General features: G+C 39.1%; 1 protein-coding gene across 1 annotated transcript in view; it reads right to left on the reverse strand.

Annotated features, from left to right (window-relative positions):
• Positions 1-1,523: 1,523 nt before the first annotated feature.
• Positions 1,524-19,180, reverse strand: part of MTA3 (metastasis associated 1 family member 3) — a 136,126-nt gene continuing 118,469 nt past the window's right edge. Inside the window, exons 18-19 of the mRNA XM_064446122.1 lie at positions 18,823-18,977; positions 1,524-1,773 (exon numbers count right to left, since the gene is read on the reverse strand). Of these exons, the coding sequence (XP_064302192.1) occupies positions 1,638-1,773; positions 18,823-18,977 (291 nt within the window). The 3' untranslated portion in view covers positions 1,524-1,637. The remainder of the gene's footprint in view (positions 1,774-18,822; positions 18,978-19,180) is intronic.

The raw sequence follows: 19,180 nt of genomic DNA on the forward strand, positions 1-19,180 counted from the left end.
AGTCTCTCCTTTTGAATACCTTTGTATTCACCCTTTTTCTTGCTGGTGAAGGACAGCGGACAAGACCTGGATCCATCACTCCAGAAAATCATCAGCAAGTCCCTTCAGGTCAAGGTGCTCTCTTTTCTGAAGAAGCGTCTGGGTCAGTCTCAAGAGCTCAAAATCCTACACGGACAGTAAGGCTAGTTTATAGGCTGAGATCACAGATGGTCTTTCAGGCTGAAAAGCATGGGGGTGGGGGGAATAATTTTTGGGGAATCACCCAGTGGTATGTGACACCACTTACATCTTTGTCTTTCTAACCACAGAGCTGAGTGCAAATCCACAACTGGATGAAAACCTCACATCTATACTATACTGTTAGAGCTACCCAATAAAGAGAAAAAGAAGTCTTGAAGCTCATCTCAGCTTACTATGACATGTCCAGTGTTTGACCACCTCTTAAAAAGCCATACAGAAACCAAACCTATTGAAGGACACAACTTGCCTCAGATAATCAACATATCCCAAATAGGTCTACACAGCAGCGCTACATAACAATTGCCTCTTGATTTCAAAGTAGGACAGAGATTGTTCACCTGTAAGTACCTGAGTAGAAAAAAGACCTGCCTCTGTTGCCATTCCCACTTTCAGGGGGACTGACAGTTTCCTACAAGTAGTTTCAAAAGGCACATCATCTCTCCATGGTAAGTATCCACCTGTAGCCTTACAATTATGAACTTCAATACATTCTGCAAGATATATTTTTATCCAGATGCATCAAAATGTAGAAATAATTTTGTGGAGAGACATTTCTAATAGGAAATACTCTATTTCTTCATGTTTTCCAGGGAATAGCATTCTGCTGGTTTTCACTATTCAAAACAGGCTTCAAGAAATGCAAAAAAAATCCCCCAAAATCCAAAGAAATAGGTGGATGCTTGCAAATATATAGACAATGGGACCAGTTCCTACACGTGCAACTAGTCCAGCTGGATGTTCACTGCCACACATAATACTTTCCAGGATTCTAACCAAAGCTAATATGGTCAGCATTTTGAAAATTGGCCACTAATTATGGTCACTTCCTAATTCGGTCTAGGTTTCAGAACTGCTAAACAACTCCTTGTCCTCATTTCAGGGTCTGGATGCTCAGCAGTTCAGAAAAATCAAATCCAAAGCGACTCAAGCCAATACTGAAAAATACGAACACCCAAAGTTTGCAGCTGTTTCTGAAAATGCAAGCCCCTCAAGGCTAAATCCCGCTTTAAAGACACTGCAATAGTTTTGAAAGCTGCATATTTTTGTGTCAAGCCACTAGAAGGCATAGACAAATGTGGTGGGTAGACTCTGCATCCACACTCCCTCAGTGTGGTCAGTGCAAACAGTCCCTCCTTCCTTGACCAGCCAACGCTGAATACTGGGAACGGAGGGAATAGCAGGACAATCCGGGATAGGTCTGCACAGTGAACCAGAAGTAGCCCTTGCAGAGGTGAGGGAAAACAAGGGCTGCTGTTGGATCCTGCCCAGAACACAGAAACCAGCCACAACCTGTCCACACAGTGTTTCTGCCTTGAAGATGTGGAAGGTCCTGTGGTATCCACATTCACAATTAAACATGATTCTGACACGACTGTAGTGCTGATGCTGTTATATCTTCAGTGCACGATGGTTCCTGGCTCTGTTCGTGCCTGCTTATTGTTCATGAGAGACTTTGTCTTTGCAAGGATCGGAGAACAAGGTGTTCTGGAAGCTCTTTTCAGCTGTGATCTGGTGAACTTCTTACGGATTTTTCTGTAAGGAGGGAAGGAGGAAAGGAGGGAAAGAAGAGAGAGATAAAGACTGAGATTTATCTCTTCTGTTAACAGAAGACTGCTCAAGAGCCAATAACAAACATAACAAATACTCTTACCAGAGCTGGAAGGCTAGTTCATGGAAAAGAGACTTGCAGTCAACAAGAGTGAGCCCTGTCCATCAACTGATGATTCACAGCTGTCTCCAACTAGTAACTGATAATCGCTCAGTGAAAAGTGAGTTGGTGTTAGACAATATTTGGACAACGACATTGAATTATATGAAATCTTAGGCCAGAATGCTCAAATGGTGAATCCTCACATGTGATATGAATACAGGAATGAAGGACCACAAAAAAAACCGAACCTCATTATCACCCGAGTGAACATGTTACCTCTGTAAAAGTGACAGACTGGGAGCAACTGTTATTTGCACTGTATCAATTCTGCAAATAGAGGATGACCTGAATCTTTGGGCTTTTTGTACTAGTGCCTTTCAGGTCCAGTAAATTCACCTTAATTTTAGACTTTTAGATGATAATACAAACATATTAACTACAAGTGGCCATGGTGTTTGTATTGTAATCTTATACATCCAAGGATAGTTAATTCCAAAACAAAAAGCTTTCTTATGTTCCAACTGCTCTGTCTCTCTACTATTATAAATCAATAACCACAATGCTAAGTGTATGCAGGGTAGAGTATCAAAAAACACAGAAATGACACATGCAGAGTATGTCAAGAACCACCTTCATTGGCAGAGTCGCGAATATGGGATGTTACTTGAAAATTACCTATTTTCTGAATTCACTCAAGTCCAGAATCCCAGGTTCAGGCAGTTTTATGAATTAAAGAGATTTTGGAAAATAATTAAAGCAAACTGGGGCCCCCAACTCTAAATGAGACCAGGCTTTCTAATACAAATTTTCCAAGTCAAAAATGTGACCTGACTACAAATTACACATTGATGATGTGTCTACCTGCATCAAGCCTTTGAGATGGTAACTCAAGAACTGATTTGTCTCTTTCATCTTAATGGGCTGTCAACTCTGAAATTGAAAAAAGTGGCCATGACATTGAAAATACAGGATCAGCTTAAAATAAATTCTATTGAATACTAAAATGATAATTTGCATATTACTTTTCAAACACGTATTTAGTTACTGGTTGAATAATCCCCAGGAATATAAGCTTCCAGTCGAGTAACTGGGCCATGGAAGAGAACATAATTAAAAAAAAAAAAAAAAAAAAAAAAAAACAACCAAAAACAACCCAAAAGCCAAACATCAGGAGAGTATACTGTGCTTTTAGAGGTTAAAAGGATCCTGAAATACATAACTATTTTGTTTAATATATTTAAAAGGTAGAGAGAAGTATTAATTTGAGTTGCCTGAAAGCGGGATGTCATCAGCATCTCATGGCCTGGGATACCAAATTAGGATTTAGCATCATTCAGTAATAAGCACAGCAAAAGAAAAGGAAATGAAATGCCAGAAAGTTCAGTTTAGGCTTTTCACACAATCCCACAGAGTCATAGACCTACTCTTTGAGTATGTACTTTATATGGTCATCTTAAATTAGGCCTAAAAAGATATTCAACTGATTGACAAGATATTGCATTCCTTCCAGAATGGTAAAATTGTAAAAATATAACCCGAGGCTGGTAGAAACACTTATTTCTAAAATAATAAGACAGGTAAGTTTTGTAAATTGATGCGAATAGATAATAGTTGTTACCCACAGTGATTATTGATGGGCATCATTCCGGCAAAAGCTTACAGAACTGGATCCCTTTTGATATATTTGCAAACTGTGTATTTATTTACAGAATTAATGTGGCCATTAATCACTTGAGAAGCCCATGGTTTACAAAAATGTTAGATAATAGTTTGCCCTTTTGAATTTTTAATATGGCAACTTCATAAACTGCCCAAAAGTTCCTACTAATGAAAGTAATTTGCAGCTGACACTAAATGTAAGGACAATAAGTATTTGTGATTACAATTTGTGATTATTGTATAAGGACAGTAAAGTGAAAAGTTGTAGTTACTCTCATTAAATACTGGTTCGAAACTAGCATGAGAAAAGGCAGAACAAAAAGGGAGGAGTCATCACCATTACATCAAGCAAACCACAAAAAAGGGTCAAGTCTTCATTTAGTATGAACGAAAGCAGCTCTATATAGACTGTGGGAAGAACTAATCTCATATGCACTCTAAAAAGACAAAACAGCCTTCTATTTAAACAGGATTGTGAAAATACTTCCACAAATTAGCTTTCTGGGATATAGCCTTTCAGAAATAAAAAAGAAAGAATGGAAATTTCCACTGACTTCATTAAATGTAATATTTAAACAACCATTTCACTAAAAGCCAAATCTGTTCTTTTTACTGCAAAAAAATCTAAAGGGTGGAGGGAACCGATTGTTTGCACTGAAGAATTTAGCATCTAAATACAGTCAAGCTTTCTGAGAGGCACTGCTCAGGTTTTATAATATTTCAGAGGGTTTTTTTAACACTTAAACATGGAGGTTGTAATAGTAGCTGATGAAAGGCAGGAAATTCAAAGATAAGGTTGTCAGTCACCCTTTCACTCCAAGCACTTCAACACACTCTCCTCCCTCCCCCAACAATACAGTGAATTAAGGGCAGAGTCACCTTTAATGTTCAATTTCCTGTCCCTTTTTCAGTTAATACTAGCCATATGTTTTAATTACGTAAGGCTTTTATTTGGCGATTGCAAGTAAATGGCTTTAATATCTATAGTGTTGATAACACCCTTTGCAGTTGTTATGAAGGAGTAATTGTCATTTTCCCCTGCTTTTTCCTTCGACTTTTGTACTGGTGCTTGAAGTATGATGCGTTACAGACTTCCTCTGAAATGCGAATTAAAAAGTATTTTAAAGCTTTTGCATTGTATTTCTAGTCCTCCTGAGATCAAAGGTAGAAGAATCAAATTTTTAATAGGTGATTGGTATATAAAGGCCACTGTGCTTATTTCTATGTCAAATGTGATGCGCTGCTGCTGATGTACAAATAAGGCAAATTCTTTATGTCTGCATGATACTTCAGCTAGTAACTGCAGATAAAGGTATGCAAGACCCCTGGCACCTATTCAGGAAAATATGGAAACATACGTAAGTACAACACACTATTAAGACCTATCTTTTCTTCACAAGTTTCACACACAGACTGGCACCTACTGGGTGGAAATAACAGTTAGGCTGCACAGGGCATTTATGCCATGCTTAAATTTAATCAGGCAAACCATTTCAATGAACCAATCCTTTCTCAGGGTCTAAGTGAATTCCATGTAACTAACCATCTGGTGAAGTTAGGCACAATCCTATATAATCTCTTATGTCCAGATTTCTCAGGAATAGGATAGCTGGTAACATTTCTCATTTCTAAAAGCTGACTCAAAGATGCCTGCTCCAATTATGCCACTAAAACAGCAGCAATTTTTAAACTTGAATAAAATAAAGGTGACCTTCAGCTGATGTTAGTCAAGAATGTGTTTTTCAAGCCTTTTTTAATAGGAGTTAAAGGCATTACTTGCTTTATCTCTACTGATATCAGGCATATCTCTCTGTTACTGCTTCTATATATAAACTGTTGCGCATCGGTCTTGCCTCCTCTGCATTAGACTCAGAGTTGTGATGACTAGAGTGTCTTTGGTGTATTCAGCTATACCAACAGTACTTAAGAAGTAATACTCAATAAATTCAAGTTATGGAAGAAGTTTTTACCATGAGAGAATTGAATTGCATGTAAAGGCCCACTGAAATTTTAGCAGATGACAAACCTTGTTTTGAAAGTGAATGGAAAGAAACAAACATTTTACTATGAAGGAGAATCGCCCCCAACACAAACACACACTTTCAAGATGTTCATAACCCTTCTTAAATACCAAGGTCCAGAAGTGCTTTTGATGCTCTGTTTCCACTAAAAAATATATTAAGGGTCTAATACAAACCTGGCTACAGAGTTTTAAGGCATAGTATTATGTTTCATGCTCTACCTAAATTGGTTTGATATTTTTTTCCCCAAGTCTTCCTTAGACTGATGTCATTTGAGCAACATCCTCATATGCAAAGACCTAGTGCTGTGGAAATGTATTATTACTCAACTGCTGCTGGTAGCACAAGGAATATGCACAGGTTGGGAGCAGGCACAAGCAAACTGATTCTTTGGACAATCATAGCTGAAATTCCACCTAATCTCTTGATTGGTGTGAGTATTCTGATATGACCTGCCAATTGTAAACAGCAACTTAAATGAGCCAGGTGCACAAAATACTGCCAACCTTGGAAGAAGGTGGAGTTTTAGACATTAACTACAGCAAGGCCACATTTTGCATCTGGCACAAGTTTTATATGAAACTTGCAAACAGTCTAACCATTGAGACATTCAGAGAGAAAAACTAAACTAAAAAAAAAAAGTATTCTATACAAAGATTCATGAAGTTGATGCTGCTCCAGGGCAATGTAAATTTTGTGCAATTTAAATTGTCAGTGCAAGCTCAAGGCCAGTTAGCAAAAACAACTATTTAAAAAATAACCAGCACTCCATGGAGGTTATTAGACCTAATTATCACTCATTCCTCTGAGGGCTTCTTGTAACCCTATATAGATTATGCTGGTGAAGTTAAGCACCATCCTATATAATCCCTCGAAGAAGGTAGAAAGGCCTTGTTTTGGATTCATGACGTTTCACCACAGCATCCAGCTTCGTAGAGGGGATTAGAACTGATAAGACCTAGCAAAGGTAACTCAATAGAATGGGTAAATTAAGTAAATAATTCACACTCCTTAAAACAAAACAATGGCTCAGGTTTCAACAGACTTGTAACCTGAGCTGTGGAACAGCTGCTCTGCACCTTATCTGAAATTCATTAGCCTCTCCTTAGTTACCATCTACTTCAGACATTTTAAGGCATGAAGCCTGCTGTATTAAAGAAAGAGTCACTCAACCTCTCCTCCCCATGAATGCACACACAAGGTCACTGCAAAGTTGTCAATATGGAGGCACCCTGGGAATCCAAGGAGCCAGAAAGCCTTCTACAGCTCATAGACACAAATCCAGAAGATCTCGGAGCAAGTCCTTTATTACTCCTAACTATATCAGCAGGGTGTGGGTGAATTCCTGCGCTACATAACTTCATGCTCTACCAATAGGAATTTTCATTACCATCTAGTTATTCTGCAGAAGGATGGCCACTCTGTATAACGATTAAAGAACACCCTCTATTAGATGAAAATGTTACCCACATGGCAGCATATATTTTTTTCCTGAGACAGGCAAGAAATGGGAGAGGAGGTGCATCAGAGCTGGCCAAGAGTGGAATGCAATGTTGCTTTTAACTGCTCCCCAAACACCTTGCACATTAATGCACAATTCCAGCTTTATCCCAGACTTTAAGATGACAAAAATGCTCAGAATATACAACTTCTGTTTGTGGTCTTTGGCTAGAATCATTAAGTGCCATTTCCCCAGCAACATTAAATACTGAGTTGAAAATTTTCAAAAATATTGTGTTACATAAATACACTTATCTAAGTCAAAGATAACAGAAAACTTGCCATTATATGCACCACAGGGGGAAAAAAAGGTCATTTACTTTTGTTGCTGTTTCCAACTTCGAAACACTTTAAACACCTCAACTTAACTACTTTAGTATTTTATTTATTAGGAGAACTGTTTCAACACAAAACTTTTTGTATAGCTTTTTATTAGTATTTTTGTTTCTTCCTTTCTTTCCGTATCTTGTTTGATCAGTTCAGGGTAGGTTTCACCTGAGGTTTTTGGCCTGGACACTGTGTTTACAGTATTACAGTTCATAATATTACCTGAGGCACAAAAAATTGACAATGTTTTTCTCTTTATCAATTATGCATATACTTTTCCTGGAACAACATATGTACCAATAGAGTATATTTGGATGAGCTTCTTGGCATTCTGGCTACTTGCTATTAAGCAAGAGCTGAAAATCAAAATTAATCATTCTTACCAGAAACAGTTGGAGAGCAAAAGTTCCCTCACTAAACCATCCGCTGGGGCTCTGCTCCACGCTGTCAATCTCCTGCATAATCAGCACTTACTCTACACACAGAACCTCCGATGCAGACTATGGATTAGAAATCTGTACTGTGGCATCAACAGAGGAAAGCTTTGCCACAGAATGATGATGCTATTTTCTAAGGTCAGCTTCATTTCAAAGATTGAATTTTCATCTTTTTCTTCATATTCACATTAACAAAGGTCTATTTCAAGTTCATTTTCTGCCACTCATCCTGCTCTCCACTCTTATGGCCAGCAATTTTCACGACAGTATCACATAGTGCTTGCTGGACTGCTTAATTAAAAGCTGCACAGCATCCTTAAAACGTAGGTATACATCAATATTATTAAAGTTTACAGACAAAAAGGTGGAACTACTCAGAGGTTAAATGACTTGTCTAGTGTCTCACATCAAGCAACAGAGGCAACTCTGGAATGTTAAAGTGCGGATCTGTGCTTTTTCCACTAGAACGACACTTTTGTTGTATTTTGTCAGGTAAATATTTTAGCCTCTATCTGTAGCACAAGGAGAACAGCCAGCCACATCTCCTTAGATGTTTGACAAGAACTGATAGCTATCTCTGTGACTGGCTTTCACAGTCACAGTCATTACATTCTCTTCAGTATTTTACATTTAAAACACCTATGTAGTTATTTAGCCAAGCTTTTTCACAAAAAGAGACCAACTAGCATTTGGTTTTCCACAGCCTTACTTACAGAAGGTAATGCCAGAGGGTCATGCATTTAAAAGATCTTAATGAGTTAAAAACAAAACAAAACAAATGCCCTAAAACACCAAAACAAAACCCAAACCCCACACCCAAAGAACCCAAAAACCAAACCAAACCTATCAGAGGAAAATTATAATAATAAATTATTAAACACATATACTGAAATATCGACTAATTCAGAATCAAGCCCTCTATCTGTAATTTTAAATGAAGAATCCAATACAGAACAACTTAGAAATGAAAGTTAGTGGGCAGTTCTGTGTGAATTTTAGGACTGAGATTCACTGACATATTTTTGAACATATTCACCACAGCACAATTTTATCATCTTCTTTGCCATTTAACTTTAACAACAGTGCATTCACCACAAGACTTACCTTGTTTCTGTATCTGCATTAGGATTATTGCTGTGTATTTCTCTGCCTTCAAATGAAATAATTCTTAACCCTGCGTCCAGCTTCTACTAATAACTACTGCTCACGTAGCACAGAAATTGTAAAAAGGGAAAAAGATCTCTTAAAACTGATATTGTGCAGCATTTGAGCATTAAAATCATCCATAGCTAAGATTTAATGTGATAAACCTCTATGGTTTAGGAATGGTGAGAGTACACTAATTTTAGTCCTAAACTAGTGTTACTCTCGCCTTGCTATAGGTAATAACTGTATAATTAATCTTGTCTTTATCTTTCCTTCAATACTTAGGTATGCAGAAGAGTATGCTGGTCTGACAAGTTAGCCTTTTTATTGTTATTTTGCATGTTTCCCAAGGCTTCAAAAGAGAAATTGGCTTCCCATACAAAGAGGCTTCTTTAGAGAAAAATTTATTCTTATTCAAAACCAAATTGGTTTTAGCTCCCACAATAGAAGATGACCAAATATTACAAGATGACACATTCCCACTGGGGATGCAGATTTAGGAAAAAGCTGAGGAGCAAACTAACAAAAAGCTAAGCCCTAAGACCTTCATTTAAAACATCCTGCAAAGAGGACTGGGTTCAGCTACAGCAAATCCTCTGCACAAACACAAAAGACAGCTTCTGAAGGAAAACCTTTTGAAATGGCCAACCATACTGCAGGAAACTCAAAATTTGTCAAGAACTGTAAGAAAACAGTTAAAAGAATTGCATGACATCGCAATTTAACATCTGACATACAAGGTGCATTACTGACTAGGCGATGTACTCTAGCTGACTGCACTCAGTGCGAGTCAGGCGTGCATTTAAGAGCTTTGCTGAATCGTGTCTGGAAGATCTAACAAAGTGAATGAAGTTTATGGAAAAGGTAAGTACTTCTACAGGAGCTTCTCCACCAACATCTGTGTTTAAGACAATCCTTATTATCATCTCTGTGTTTCATTTAAGTTCATTATTTTTCCCCTCAAGTTTCCCAAGACAAGAAAAATTTGCAAAAATTTTCATTTCAGAAGTCATATTTCCCTTCCCAAATATAAAATGCTCTGGCTACTTCTGCAGCTACTGCCTGATTGTGAAATTACTTTTGTCAAGGGGAGCAGAGAAGATTGCAAATGGTTGAATAACACTTCTAAAAGCATCACTGCTCTTTAGCTGAGTCATGTGAATTAACAACATTCAAGCTCCTACCTGAGATGCAATTGCAAAATATACTTTGGTATCTAAGCCACCATCGAGAGGCAGCATATTTGAGTTTCTGCGCACAACAGGGTAGGATCAGACAAGATCATTTTACAAGATCCAATGGTGCAACTTTTCAGGCAGCAGTAACTAGGTCATTTACAACCATCTGTTCTTAGCCTCAGACTCCCTGCGGTCATCACCGAAGCTGTGCACTAATTAATTTTCACCTGCTAATCAGCAGAGACACCTCTGAAACTAACAAATCACCCAGCTTCAGTCAGCAGTTTCTGGACTCCTGTGGGCGGCATTTTTATGAGGTTTTATTACCAATAAAGGTAAAATATTTTCTCTGAAACAAGATCCCTTGTAAGGCTCCTGACTTGCTCCATGTACAAGGATCCTGTGAAAGGATCCTTCATCTGATTCTTCAAAGAGCAGAGGGTACATTGACAATTGCCTCCAAGTCTTCAACAAAGTTATTCAGACACCTTGTTAATTTTGATATGAGGAGTTAAACATCTAAATGCTTGGAGATATGGACTTAAAAGACCTGCTGGAGGTCTCAAGGGAAGTCTGTGAGGGAGCAGAAAACTGAATCACATTTTACCAAGTCCTCGGTAAGCACTCCAACCACTGCAACATCCTTCCCTTACCACGTAACTTTCAACAGGGTGAGTAGCTTACTACAATGTCACTGAAGCGTCATCTTAAAACTGTGGGAAGATTAATACATAGCTCCAAAACAGAATGCTTTTATTTAATTTGTTTTGAAGACTGACAATGCAAAACTCTTGATATCATACACTCTTCAAACCTACCAGCTCTAACTAATGAAACAACTTACACTGAACTTTGGGTTTTGTTATGTACATGTTTTGCAGGTAGATATCTATTATTCCTTTTATATGTTAAGAAAAACATTCACATTCTTCAGATGAGTTGATTTTAGCTTAATGAAATTATCCTGCTTTTAAAAACAAACTTTTGCATTATCATAGTAGTGTTACTTTGACTTTAGAATCATAGAATGGTTTGGGTTGGAAGGGACCTTAAAGATCATCTAATTCCAACCCTTCTGCTGTGGGCAGGGACACCTTCTACTAGACCAGGTTGCTCAAGGCCCTGTCCAACCTGGCCTTGAACACTTTCAGGGATGGGGCATTTACAGCATCTCTGGGAAACCGGTTCCAGTGCCTCACCACCCTCACAGTGAAGAATTTCTTCCTTATAGCTAATCTAAATCTACCCTCTCTCAGTTTAAAGCCAATACCCCTTGACCTATCAGTACATGCCCTTGTAAGAAGTCCCTCCTCAGCTTCCTTGTAGGCCCCCTTCAGGTACTGGAAGGCTGCTACAAGGTCTGCCCGGAGCCTTCTCTCCTCCAGGCTGAACACCGCCAACTCCCTCAGCCTGTCTTCACAGGAAAGGTGCTCCAGCCCTCTGATCATCTTTGTGACCCTTCTCTGGACTTACTCCAACAGGTTAATGTCCTCCTTATGCTGGGGGCCCCAGAGCTGAACGCAGTACATAGGTATTGTGGAAGGAGCCAGAGGAAAATCTCATGTAGATAAATAGTGAAAGAAAAGACCTATAGGCCCATAAAAACTGCTCAAGGAGAAACAAATGGCAAGAGATGATGATCTAGTTTCTATACCACTGGTTGCGATTCTGTATTACAGTACTCCAGCTATAGCTCAGAGAAGTATGATTTATAAGGCGTGAACAGTGCACAGCATTCATGAATAGTCCACACTAAATAAGGTCAAAATAATAGCTCACAGAAACTATCACACTTTGAATTTTCACTCTCACGAGTATATGACAACTTTGAGCAGCAGCCAGCCAAGTAGGACCGCTCCTGAACTGCAGCAAGGACAGTTCCTCCCCAGATTCCCAACGTTCAGTATTGTCACAGTGACTGGAAATGGTTGTCAGCTCACCTGCACTCAGCTGCAGCCAATCAATAAGATATTTGCAATCCTATTAGGGAGGATTAGATATAATTCTGAGGGATATATTCTGTAATCCTTGCTTTTCAAGATACATGTCAACTATATAAGACAGCAGTAGTAAAGGAACCAGAAAATTACATCCTTAGAGGCTGATTTTTTTGTTAGAGAGTAGTAGCTGGTGCATCACATTCTCAGGCTTGCAGCTGATGCTCCAAGGGTGCCGCCAGGCATCTTCATGCAGTCAGTTACAGGGTCAGGGTCTAATGGCCACAGCGCCATGCAGGTAAGAAATGAAAATGCACTATGCCCTGGATCCAAGTATGGTGAAGTTCAAACCCAGGATCCCAATTCAAATCAAATCTTTATGAAAAGCACAGGTCATCCCTGAGTGTATATTAAAAATACTTTTCTTGGTGCACAGATTTTTTTGCACACTTGGGGACAACTGAAAAAAATAATAAACATACCTATGAATATTTCGGTGATACGATTTGCATGTGTGAAGAGGAAGAAGGATGAGAGCAGTTAGCTTTGGAACTCTTGACTGATCTCGACCTGCACCCACGTGCTGTAAAGCAGACCCCAGTCACTGGAGACTTACTCCTCCACTTTCCCCCTTTCTCCCAGCAACATGCTACACGTGGTAACTCAAACACGGTGCCGGACCTTGTCTAAGCATCGATTAAAACACATGTGGGAGGGAGAAAGGTCGCAGGCAGGTCATTCACAATTCTTAATATTGGTGACACTTAGAAGGGTTTGGTTCACCTGAGTTTTCAGTTTGCTTTTAGAGGTACAGGTTAGGGTTTACACTGATAAAGCTACAATGCAAAGAGTACTAGGGGCGTATGCAGGAGCACAAAGGGCTGTGAGCACCAGCATTACACTCCCCCACTTCTGCAAAAGAACCAGGCTACTGATGGCAAGGCAAGACTCAATATTTTGCTGAAGTAGGTTGTCAGCCTCACATTCTCTTCTTTCTCATCATGCAACTTTGGCTTTTAAGCTTTTTGTGTGTGCTATGAGACATGCATAAATAAAAATGAGTGGTATCAGGTAATTGTGATATCCTTACGTAGTACCTCAACAAATCAAGGGAAGCTTTTCCTTTTGGAAACAGAACATGAAGTGAAGAACAGGAAAACTGCCTATATAAAGCTGCCACAGGGATGCCTCTCAAATCATTTTATCAGCAAAAAGGAAGCAATGTCTGCTGGTAACAGCTAAGGATCAGCTTCTAATTTTAGCAGTTGCAGTTAACTCATTCCCAATGGAATTGCACTTACCGTGAGAAGGTTTCTAACTGCTTCAGCACTGAAAGGAAACAAGCATCGAGTCATTCAACTGCAGTTCTATATGCAAATATGCTTTTTGGCCCATGAAGGGAAAGCATATGGAATCTGCTGCTATAACCCATTCAGCCAAACATTTCCACACATTTCTTATAATGCAAATGCTGAAAAAAAAATTCATTTGCCACACAGTGTTTTAGCTGTTCCTATACAAGTATGATCACTAGCATGCATGTGCGTTCTATTATGGACAGAGCATGTGTATAGGAACTGTATGCACGCTGCATACCTAGAATTGGTAAGAAAAGTTTTAATCAACAGATACATTTCCCTTGACATCCAACCGCTATATTACTAATTTTATTCATGGATTATTATTATCTCTCATATAATTCAGCAGATATTAAGCAGATATATTTTTATTAAAATTCATAATATGAATTTTCCCATTTTTCAATCATTATTAATTCCAAGAATGGTGATTCAGTATAAAGAATTTAATTTCACACAGTATAGTCAGTTTCTGCATTAACCTCTAACAGGGCCTACAAAAGAATCCAAGTTACAGCTAGTCAACAAAAGGGGAATAAAACCCAAAAAGCTTCCTTAGAGCGAAGGTGATTTAGTACAATGCCCTGAATAAAAACCTTTTATAGTTATAAGACTTTCGGCTGATCCTAAAGCACGCACCTAGTTCTAGTAGAATCATAGAGGCTAATATCTAATTATATTAAAAAGAAATAAGGAGTCTCCGTTGGTGAGCAGTGATAAATATAAGGCTCTTTAAAGAGTGATTTTTCAATAAATTGTGTAAACAGATTTGCACTTCAGAATAAAATCTTGAGCAAGTTATTTCGCAGTAGGGAATGAGAATTCCTTTTTCATTCAAAGAGAGTACGAATAAAGGAAAATACAAAAATGTTAAATCCAGCAAAGGTCAACATAAAATTATGATGTAATGTGAAGGTAAGTGTTCTTGAACTGTCACCTGGTTTTCTGCCTAGATTAATCTCTGCTTTGAGCCTGTGACCGAACAAAGGCATATAAATCCCAAGTGAGCTGGACTCACACAGGCATCAGGAAGGCTTTTGAATGGAGAGTGCAGCCTGTCACCATAGATGAAATAGAAAAACTGGGGACCTCTATATTTACTGGCAAAAGTCACAGAGCATGCTGATAGGTATTCAGGAAGGGGATCTCTATATATAGGTATCGATCAATCAAGAAATTCATACAGGTGATTCATTCATGGCACTAGTATGTAGGCAGACGCAAACTCACTCTGTCCCTCCCCAGAACTGGCCAGCGGCTGTAATGACTGGGGCTCAGCACCATGCTAATGTGCAGCCCAGCTTTGCAGAGACCTCTGGGCTTGGAGAGAGGGGAATACAAATGGGAATTATGCTGGCATTTTCCCCCAGATGTGCAGGTACTGATACACAACAGAGGAGGACACTGCTTTCAAAGAGCTACAGCTTCCAAAAAAAAAAAAAAAAAAGCTGAAACGTGTAAGGATGCACATTACAACTGATACAAAGTACATTCCTGTTCTGCTCTGAAGAGCAGATCAGCACCTAAAACATGCTGAACTTCACATGTAAACTCCAGTCTTTTTGTTTCAATGATACATATGCTCACGCTAAATTTGAAGTGTACCTGCGGGCACTGTTGAACTGTGGCCTGAGTGAAGAGTGAAGGGCACTGGCCTAAAGTGCCAGGGTAACTCCAAGGGTTACTTTGGAAAGCTTAGATGATATATAATTTCTACAATTATTTTCACTGCTCTGAACATTTAGCTCCCTACTCATTCATCACTACAAATATCCTGAATCTGTGAGCAATTAGATAGACAATATTTAACTTTACAGAAATATGATTGGTGCTTAAATTCAGAGGGGAAGGATGGTAACTTCTTTTAAAATATCTTCTAAAAAGGAGCTATAGGCATAAATACATATATTTATCTATTAATAAATAATAAAATTTAGAATGCTCATGTTTTGCATCTTTGATTTGGTTATCATGAAATACCCTGGCACCTTATTTAGTTTAGCAGCAATACTACATTTTTTTTTCCTCAACCAACTATTGTAGTATCATTTTTTTTAGCTAAATGTCTGAGAAAATTTACCCTCTAGACTCCCTACTTAATGTTTTATAGAAATATAAATGTTAAACCTTAATTCACTGCACAAACAAAAATGCTTTAGGATGGAGAAATGAAAATTGTTATGGACTGTTGCAAATAAAACATTATACTGAAAAATATTTTCCCTTTTGCAGGCTGTAATTATATTGAAAAACATTTTTCCTTTTGCTGTAAATAGCATGTGTCAGAGCAACCCCCAGTACCAATACAGGCCGGGGGATGAAGGGATTGAGAGCAGCCCTGCAGAGAAGGACTTGGGGGTACTGGTGTATAAAAAGCTGTACAGGAGCCTGCAACGTGTGCTTGCAGCCCAGAAAGCCACCTGTATCGGCATCAAAAGCTGTGCGGCCAGCAGGACCAGGGAGGTGATTCTGCGCCTCTACTCTGCTCTGGTGAGACCCCACTGGAGCACTGCGTCCAGATCTGGAGCCCTCGGCACAGGAGAGTCATGGACCTGTTGGAGTGGGTCCAGAGGAGGACACAAAAATGATCCGAGGGCTGGAGCACCTCTCCTGTGAGGACAGGCTGAGAGAGTTGGGGCTGTTCAGCCTGGAGAAGGCTCCAGGGAGACCTCAGTGTGGTCTCTCAGTTCTTAAAGGGGGCTTATAATAAAGATGGGGACAGACTTTTTAGCAGGGCCTGTTGTGGTAGGGCAAGGCGTAATGGTTTTAAACTAAAATCCAAACTATTCTATGATTCTATGATTCAATGTGTCTGTCTTACATGTATTTTTAATGAACAAATACATATGATAAAACAAATAGGATCCTGATGCAGCACCAAAAAAGTGCCCTAAAGAATGAGTTGTTACCTTGACTCGAAAGGGATGATTATTTCTGAGCTGAATGTGCGGAACATATTTAAACACCTAATGCTGCAAACTGGCAACTGATTTTTTGTTTTTCATTCTATGACAGGACTGGATAAATCATTTGCTGCTTTTTCACAAACATCTCCTCCCTAGATATCTCTTCCCATTGCAATTATATTGCATTCAGCTGTGTCACGCCTGTGCTCAGCTATGTGAACTCCTATCACAGGACAGGCTGGCTGCCAGAGACTAGTGTCCATTCAGCCTTCCCCCAGAGAGCAGAGCATTTAATTGTCTCTTGGGCATCACTACATTCCTAGTAGCAGAACCAGGCAGTGCTTTCCACTTCGAGCTGCAAAGGCTGGAGGGAAGTGAGAGCCCAGAGGAGAATGAGCTACACCATCTCTTCTAAATAATCTTGGAGTAAAGGTGAAGGGAATCAAAGGATCAAAGGGAAAAGTCAGAAAGGAGAAAGCACACCTGAGGTCAGGAAGGAATCAAAGGGGATGGGATGGGGAGAGGGACGGGGAGGAAATTAAAAAAAGGAAAAGCCCTGAGAGAGAGAAGGAACAGATCTCATGTGAAACGGAGTTTCAAAGGATAAAAAGTTGCTGACTCCTATTAGTTATAGTTTTGAAGATTAATGTGAGTGAGGCACTATTATTCTTTGTGTGTTGCTAGCATAGAAGGAATGTGCATGACTATGTACTGACACCGAACATAACAGTGTTAGCTCTGGTCAGACTGAGAACGGCCCTGCTGGGGTGGCTCAACCCATGCCAGTCCTCGAGCATTCCCTGCTGTGCTTCTTCAGCAGTGGCCAGAGTGATGCAGCACAATATTTTCAGGCACCTCCTTGTTTGAGGGAGAATCAGTGAGGTCTAACCACCCTATCTTCCCAATACCAGGAGATTTCAAATGTCACTCATTAAACTTCTAATGATTTGGAGAAGAGCAGCAGACACAGAGTCCTGAGGACTAAGACCCTTGTTTACCACCACCGTGGGGGCAGATGGGGAGAGAGCAAGTTCTGCCCTGCTGCCTGGCCTGGGTACGGTGTCCACAGCCATGGAAGTGGGGAGGGGATTTCCTAGGATGGGAACAGGCAGGGATATCGTGGATGAGAGCATTTTGCAAAGGCAGGATTCATCTCACCGTAATTTGATCACCTAGAATTTAAACATCCAGTCTAGGCCAGTTGTCTGGGCTACCTCTGAGGTCAGTGGAAAGAGAGTAACACTGTAAGTGTAGGGCTCGCCTCAATCTTTGACAGGCACTTCTTTGTAATAATTTTTTAAAAATATTGAAAATTCTAAAATTTCTAAAGCAGTGTTTTAGGTTACCAGTCTCACTTTGAGGGTATAATCACTAGGGAGTAGTCTGATACTACTAAGCTCTTTCCATCAAACAACTCTCAAAATAGTGAATGCTATCAATCTGGGCTAGATATAAGAAGCTTAAGAGCTCACCATCTTCCTATCACTCTCTCTGAATTGTCGCATTCCTCATACAAAAGAAAAATGAATTGCCATACTTAATTGATCTTGAAATAACCACCAAATTGTCATGTACTAGTATTTTGACTTCCCTAGCTGAATTTACCATAAACAGGACTAAATATGCACATTTTCCTTGGTTAGCTCTATATTTATATATGGTTGTTCTCTTCCCTCAGTTTATTATTTACAATTTTGTTCAACTACCAGCTTTTCTAGGCTTGTGAAATAATCACAGAAGTGACAAGCAGATTAATATTACTTGCCATAATAATCCCCTTGCTTAAGCAAGATTTTAAAGGTTTTTAAATAACAGGCCAGAAACCACAGCTTACAAAAATAGACTGTAACTTCTTGTCTTAGTCTGAATTTAATCAGGGAATGGCCAGACCTTAACAGGTAAAGAAAAGAACAGAGGAGCCTCCAGAAAACCAGTGACTCTTCTGTGATATCAAGCTCTATTGGGAAAAGCAAAAGTTCATTAAATTTTACCAATTAATCTGTAAATGAAAGGCTGAAAAATATTATAACCTTAGCCGATTTTAAAGGAAATAAATTTCTAGCCTGGAAAAGATACTATCTCCTGTATATTTCTGTATTGTGTGCTATGCATTTTTCAAGTTCTGAAAATTTTAGAGTATAACCTACATTGTGGATGCATTTACATTTTGCTGAATGATCAGAAGTGCCTTAAACTTCATTGTATATGAACTACAATTAGTAGCAATTAAAAAGTTTGAATCTTTGCCATAGAGAAGTAGTCCTGACTGAACAAGTCTTATTAGTGTAATACTCATAATATTAGTATGCAAGAGATGCAAGGTTGGGTGTATGTTTTGATGTAGCATTGCTCTTCACTGTAACGCAACGTCAAATAATAATGACAAAATCTTATTCAAATAGTGGATCAGTAACATGTATGCAGTGAATCCTCGTTCCCTGCTTAGATTTAATTTCTCTTACCTGGTCTCTTCTGTAGCTATAAAGAAACCATCATCTGAAGCATCAAGCCAATTTTGCCTCTGTCTCTTGATCACTGGAATGGTGCTTGTCTTAATGGCACTTGCACTGGCCTGCAAGGCCTTACCATTAGTCATATGAACATGGGGAGCAGCATGCTGAAATCATAACAAAAAACGGGAAAGATATTTGCCTGAGAATAACCATAATTGTGTTAACTAATTCACCTGTAAAGGGCAGCCTACACACAGCACCCTTCTCAAAAACCAGCTAGTCGTCTTCAGCAAGTACCTAGGGGGTCAGATAACACCCTGTATGCATTGACATGTTTTATACATGTTCTGAAAGCTCTTTAAAAACT

This window comes from Phalacrocorax carbo, chromosome 3 (assembly GCF_963921805.1).
Source record: "Phalacrocorax carbo chromosome 3, bPhaCar2.1, whole genome shotgun sequence".
Lineage (NCBI taxonomy): Eukaryota > Metazoa > Chordata > Aves > Suliformes > Phalacrocoracidae > Phalacrocorax > Phalacrocorax carbo.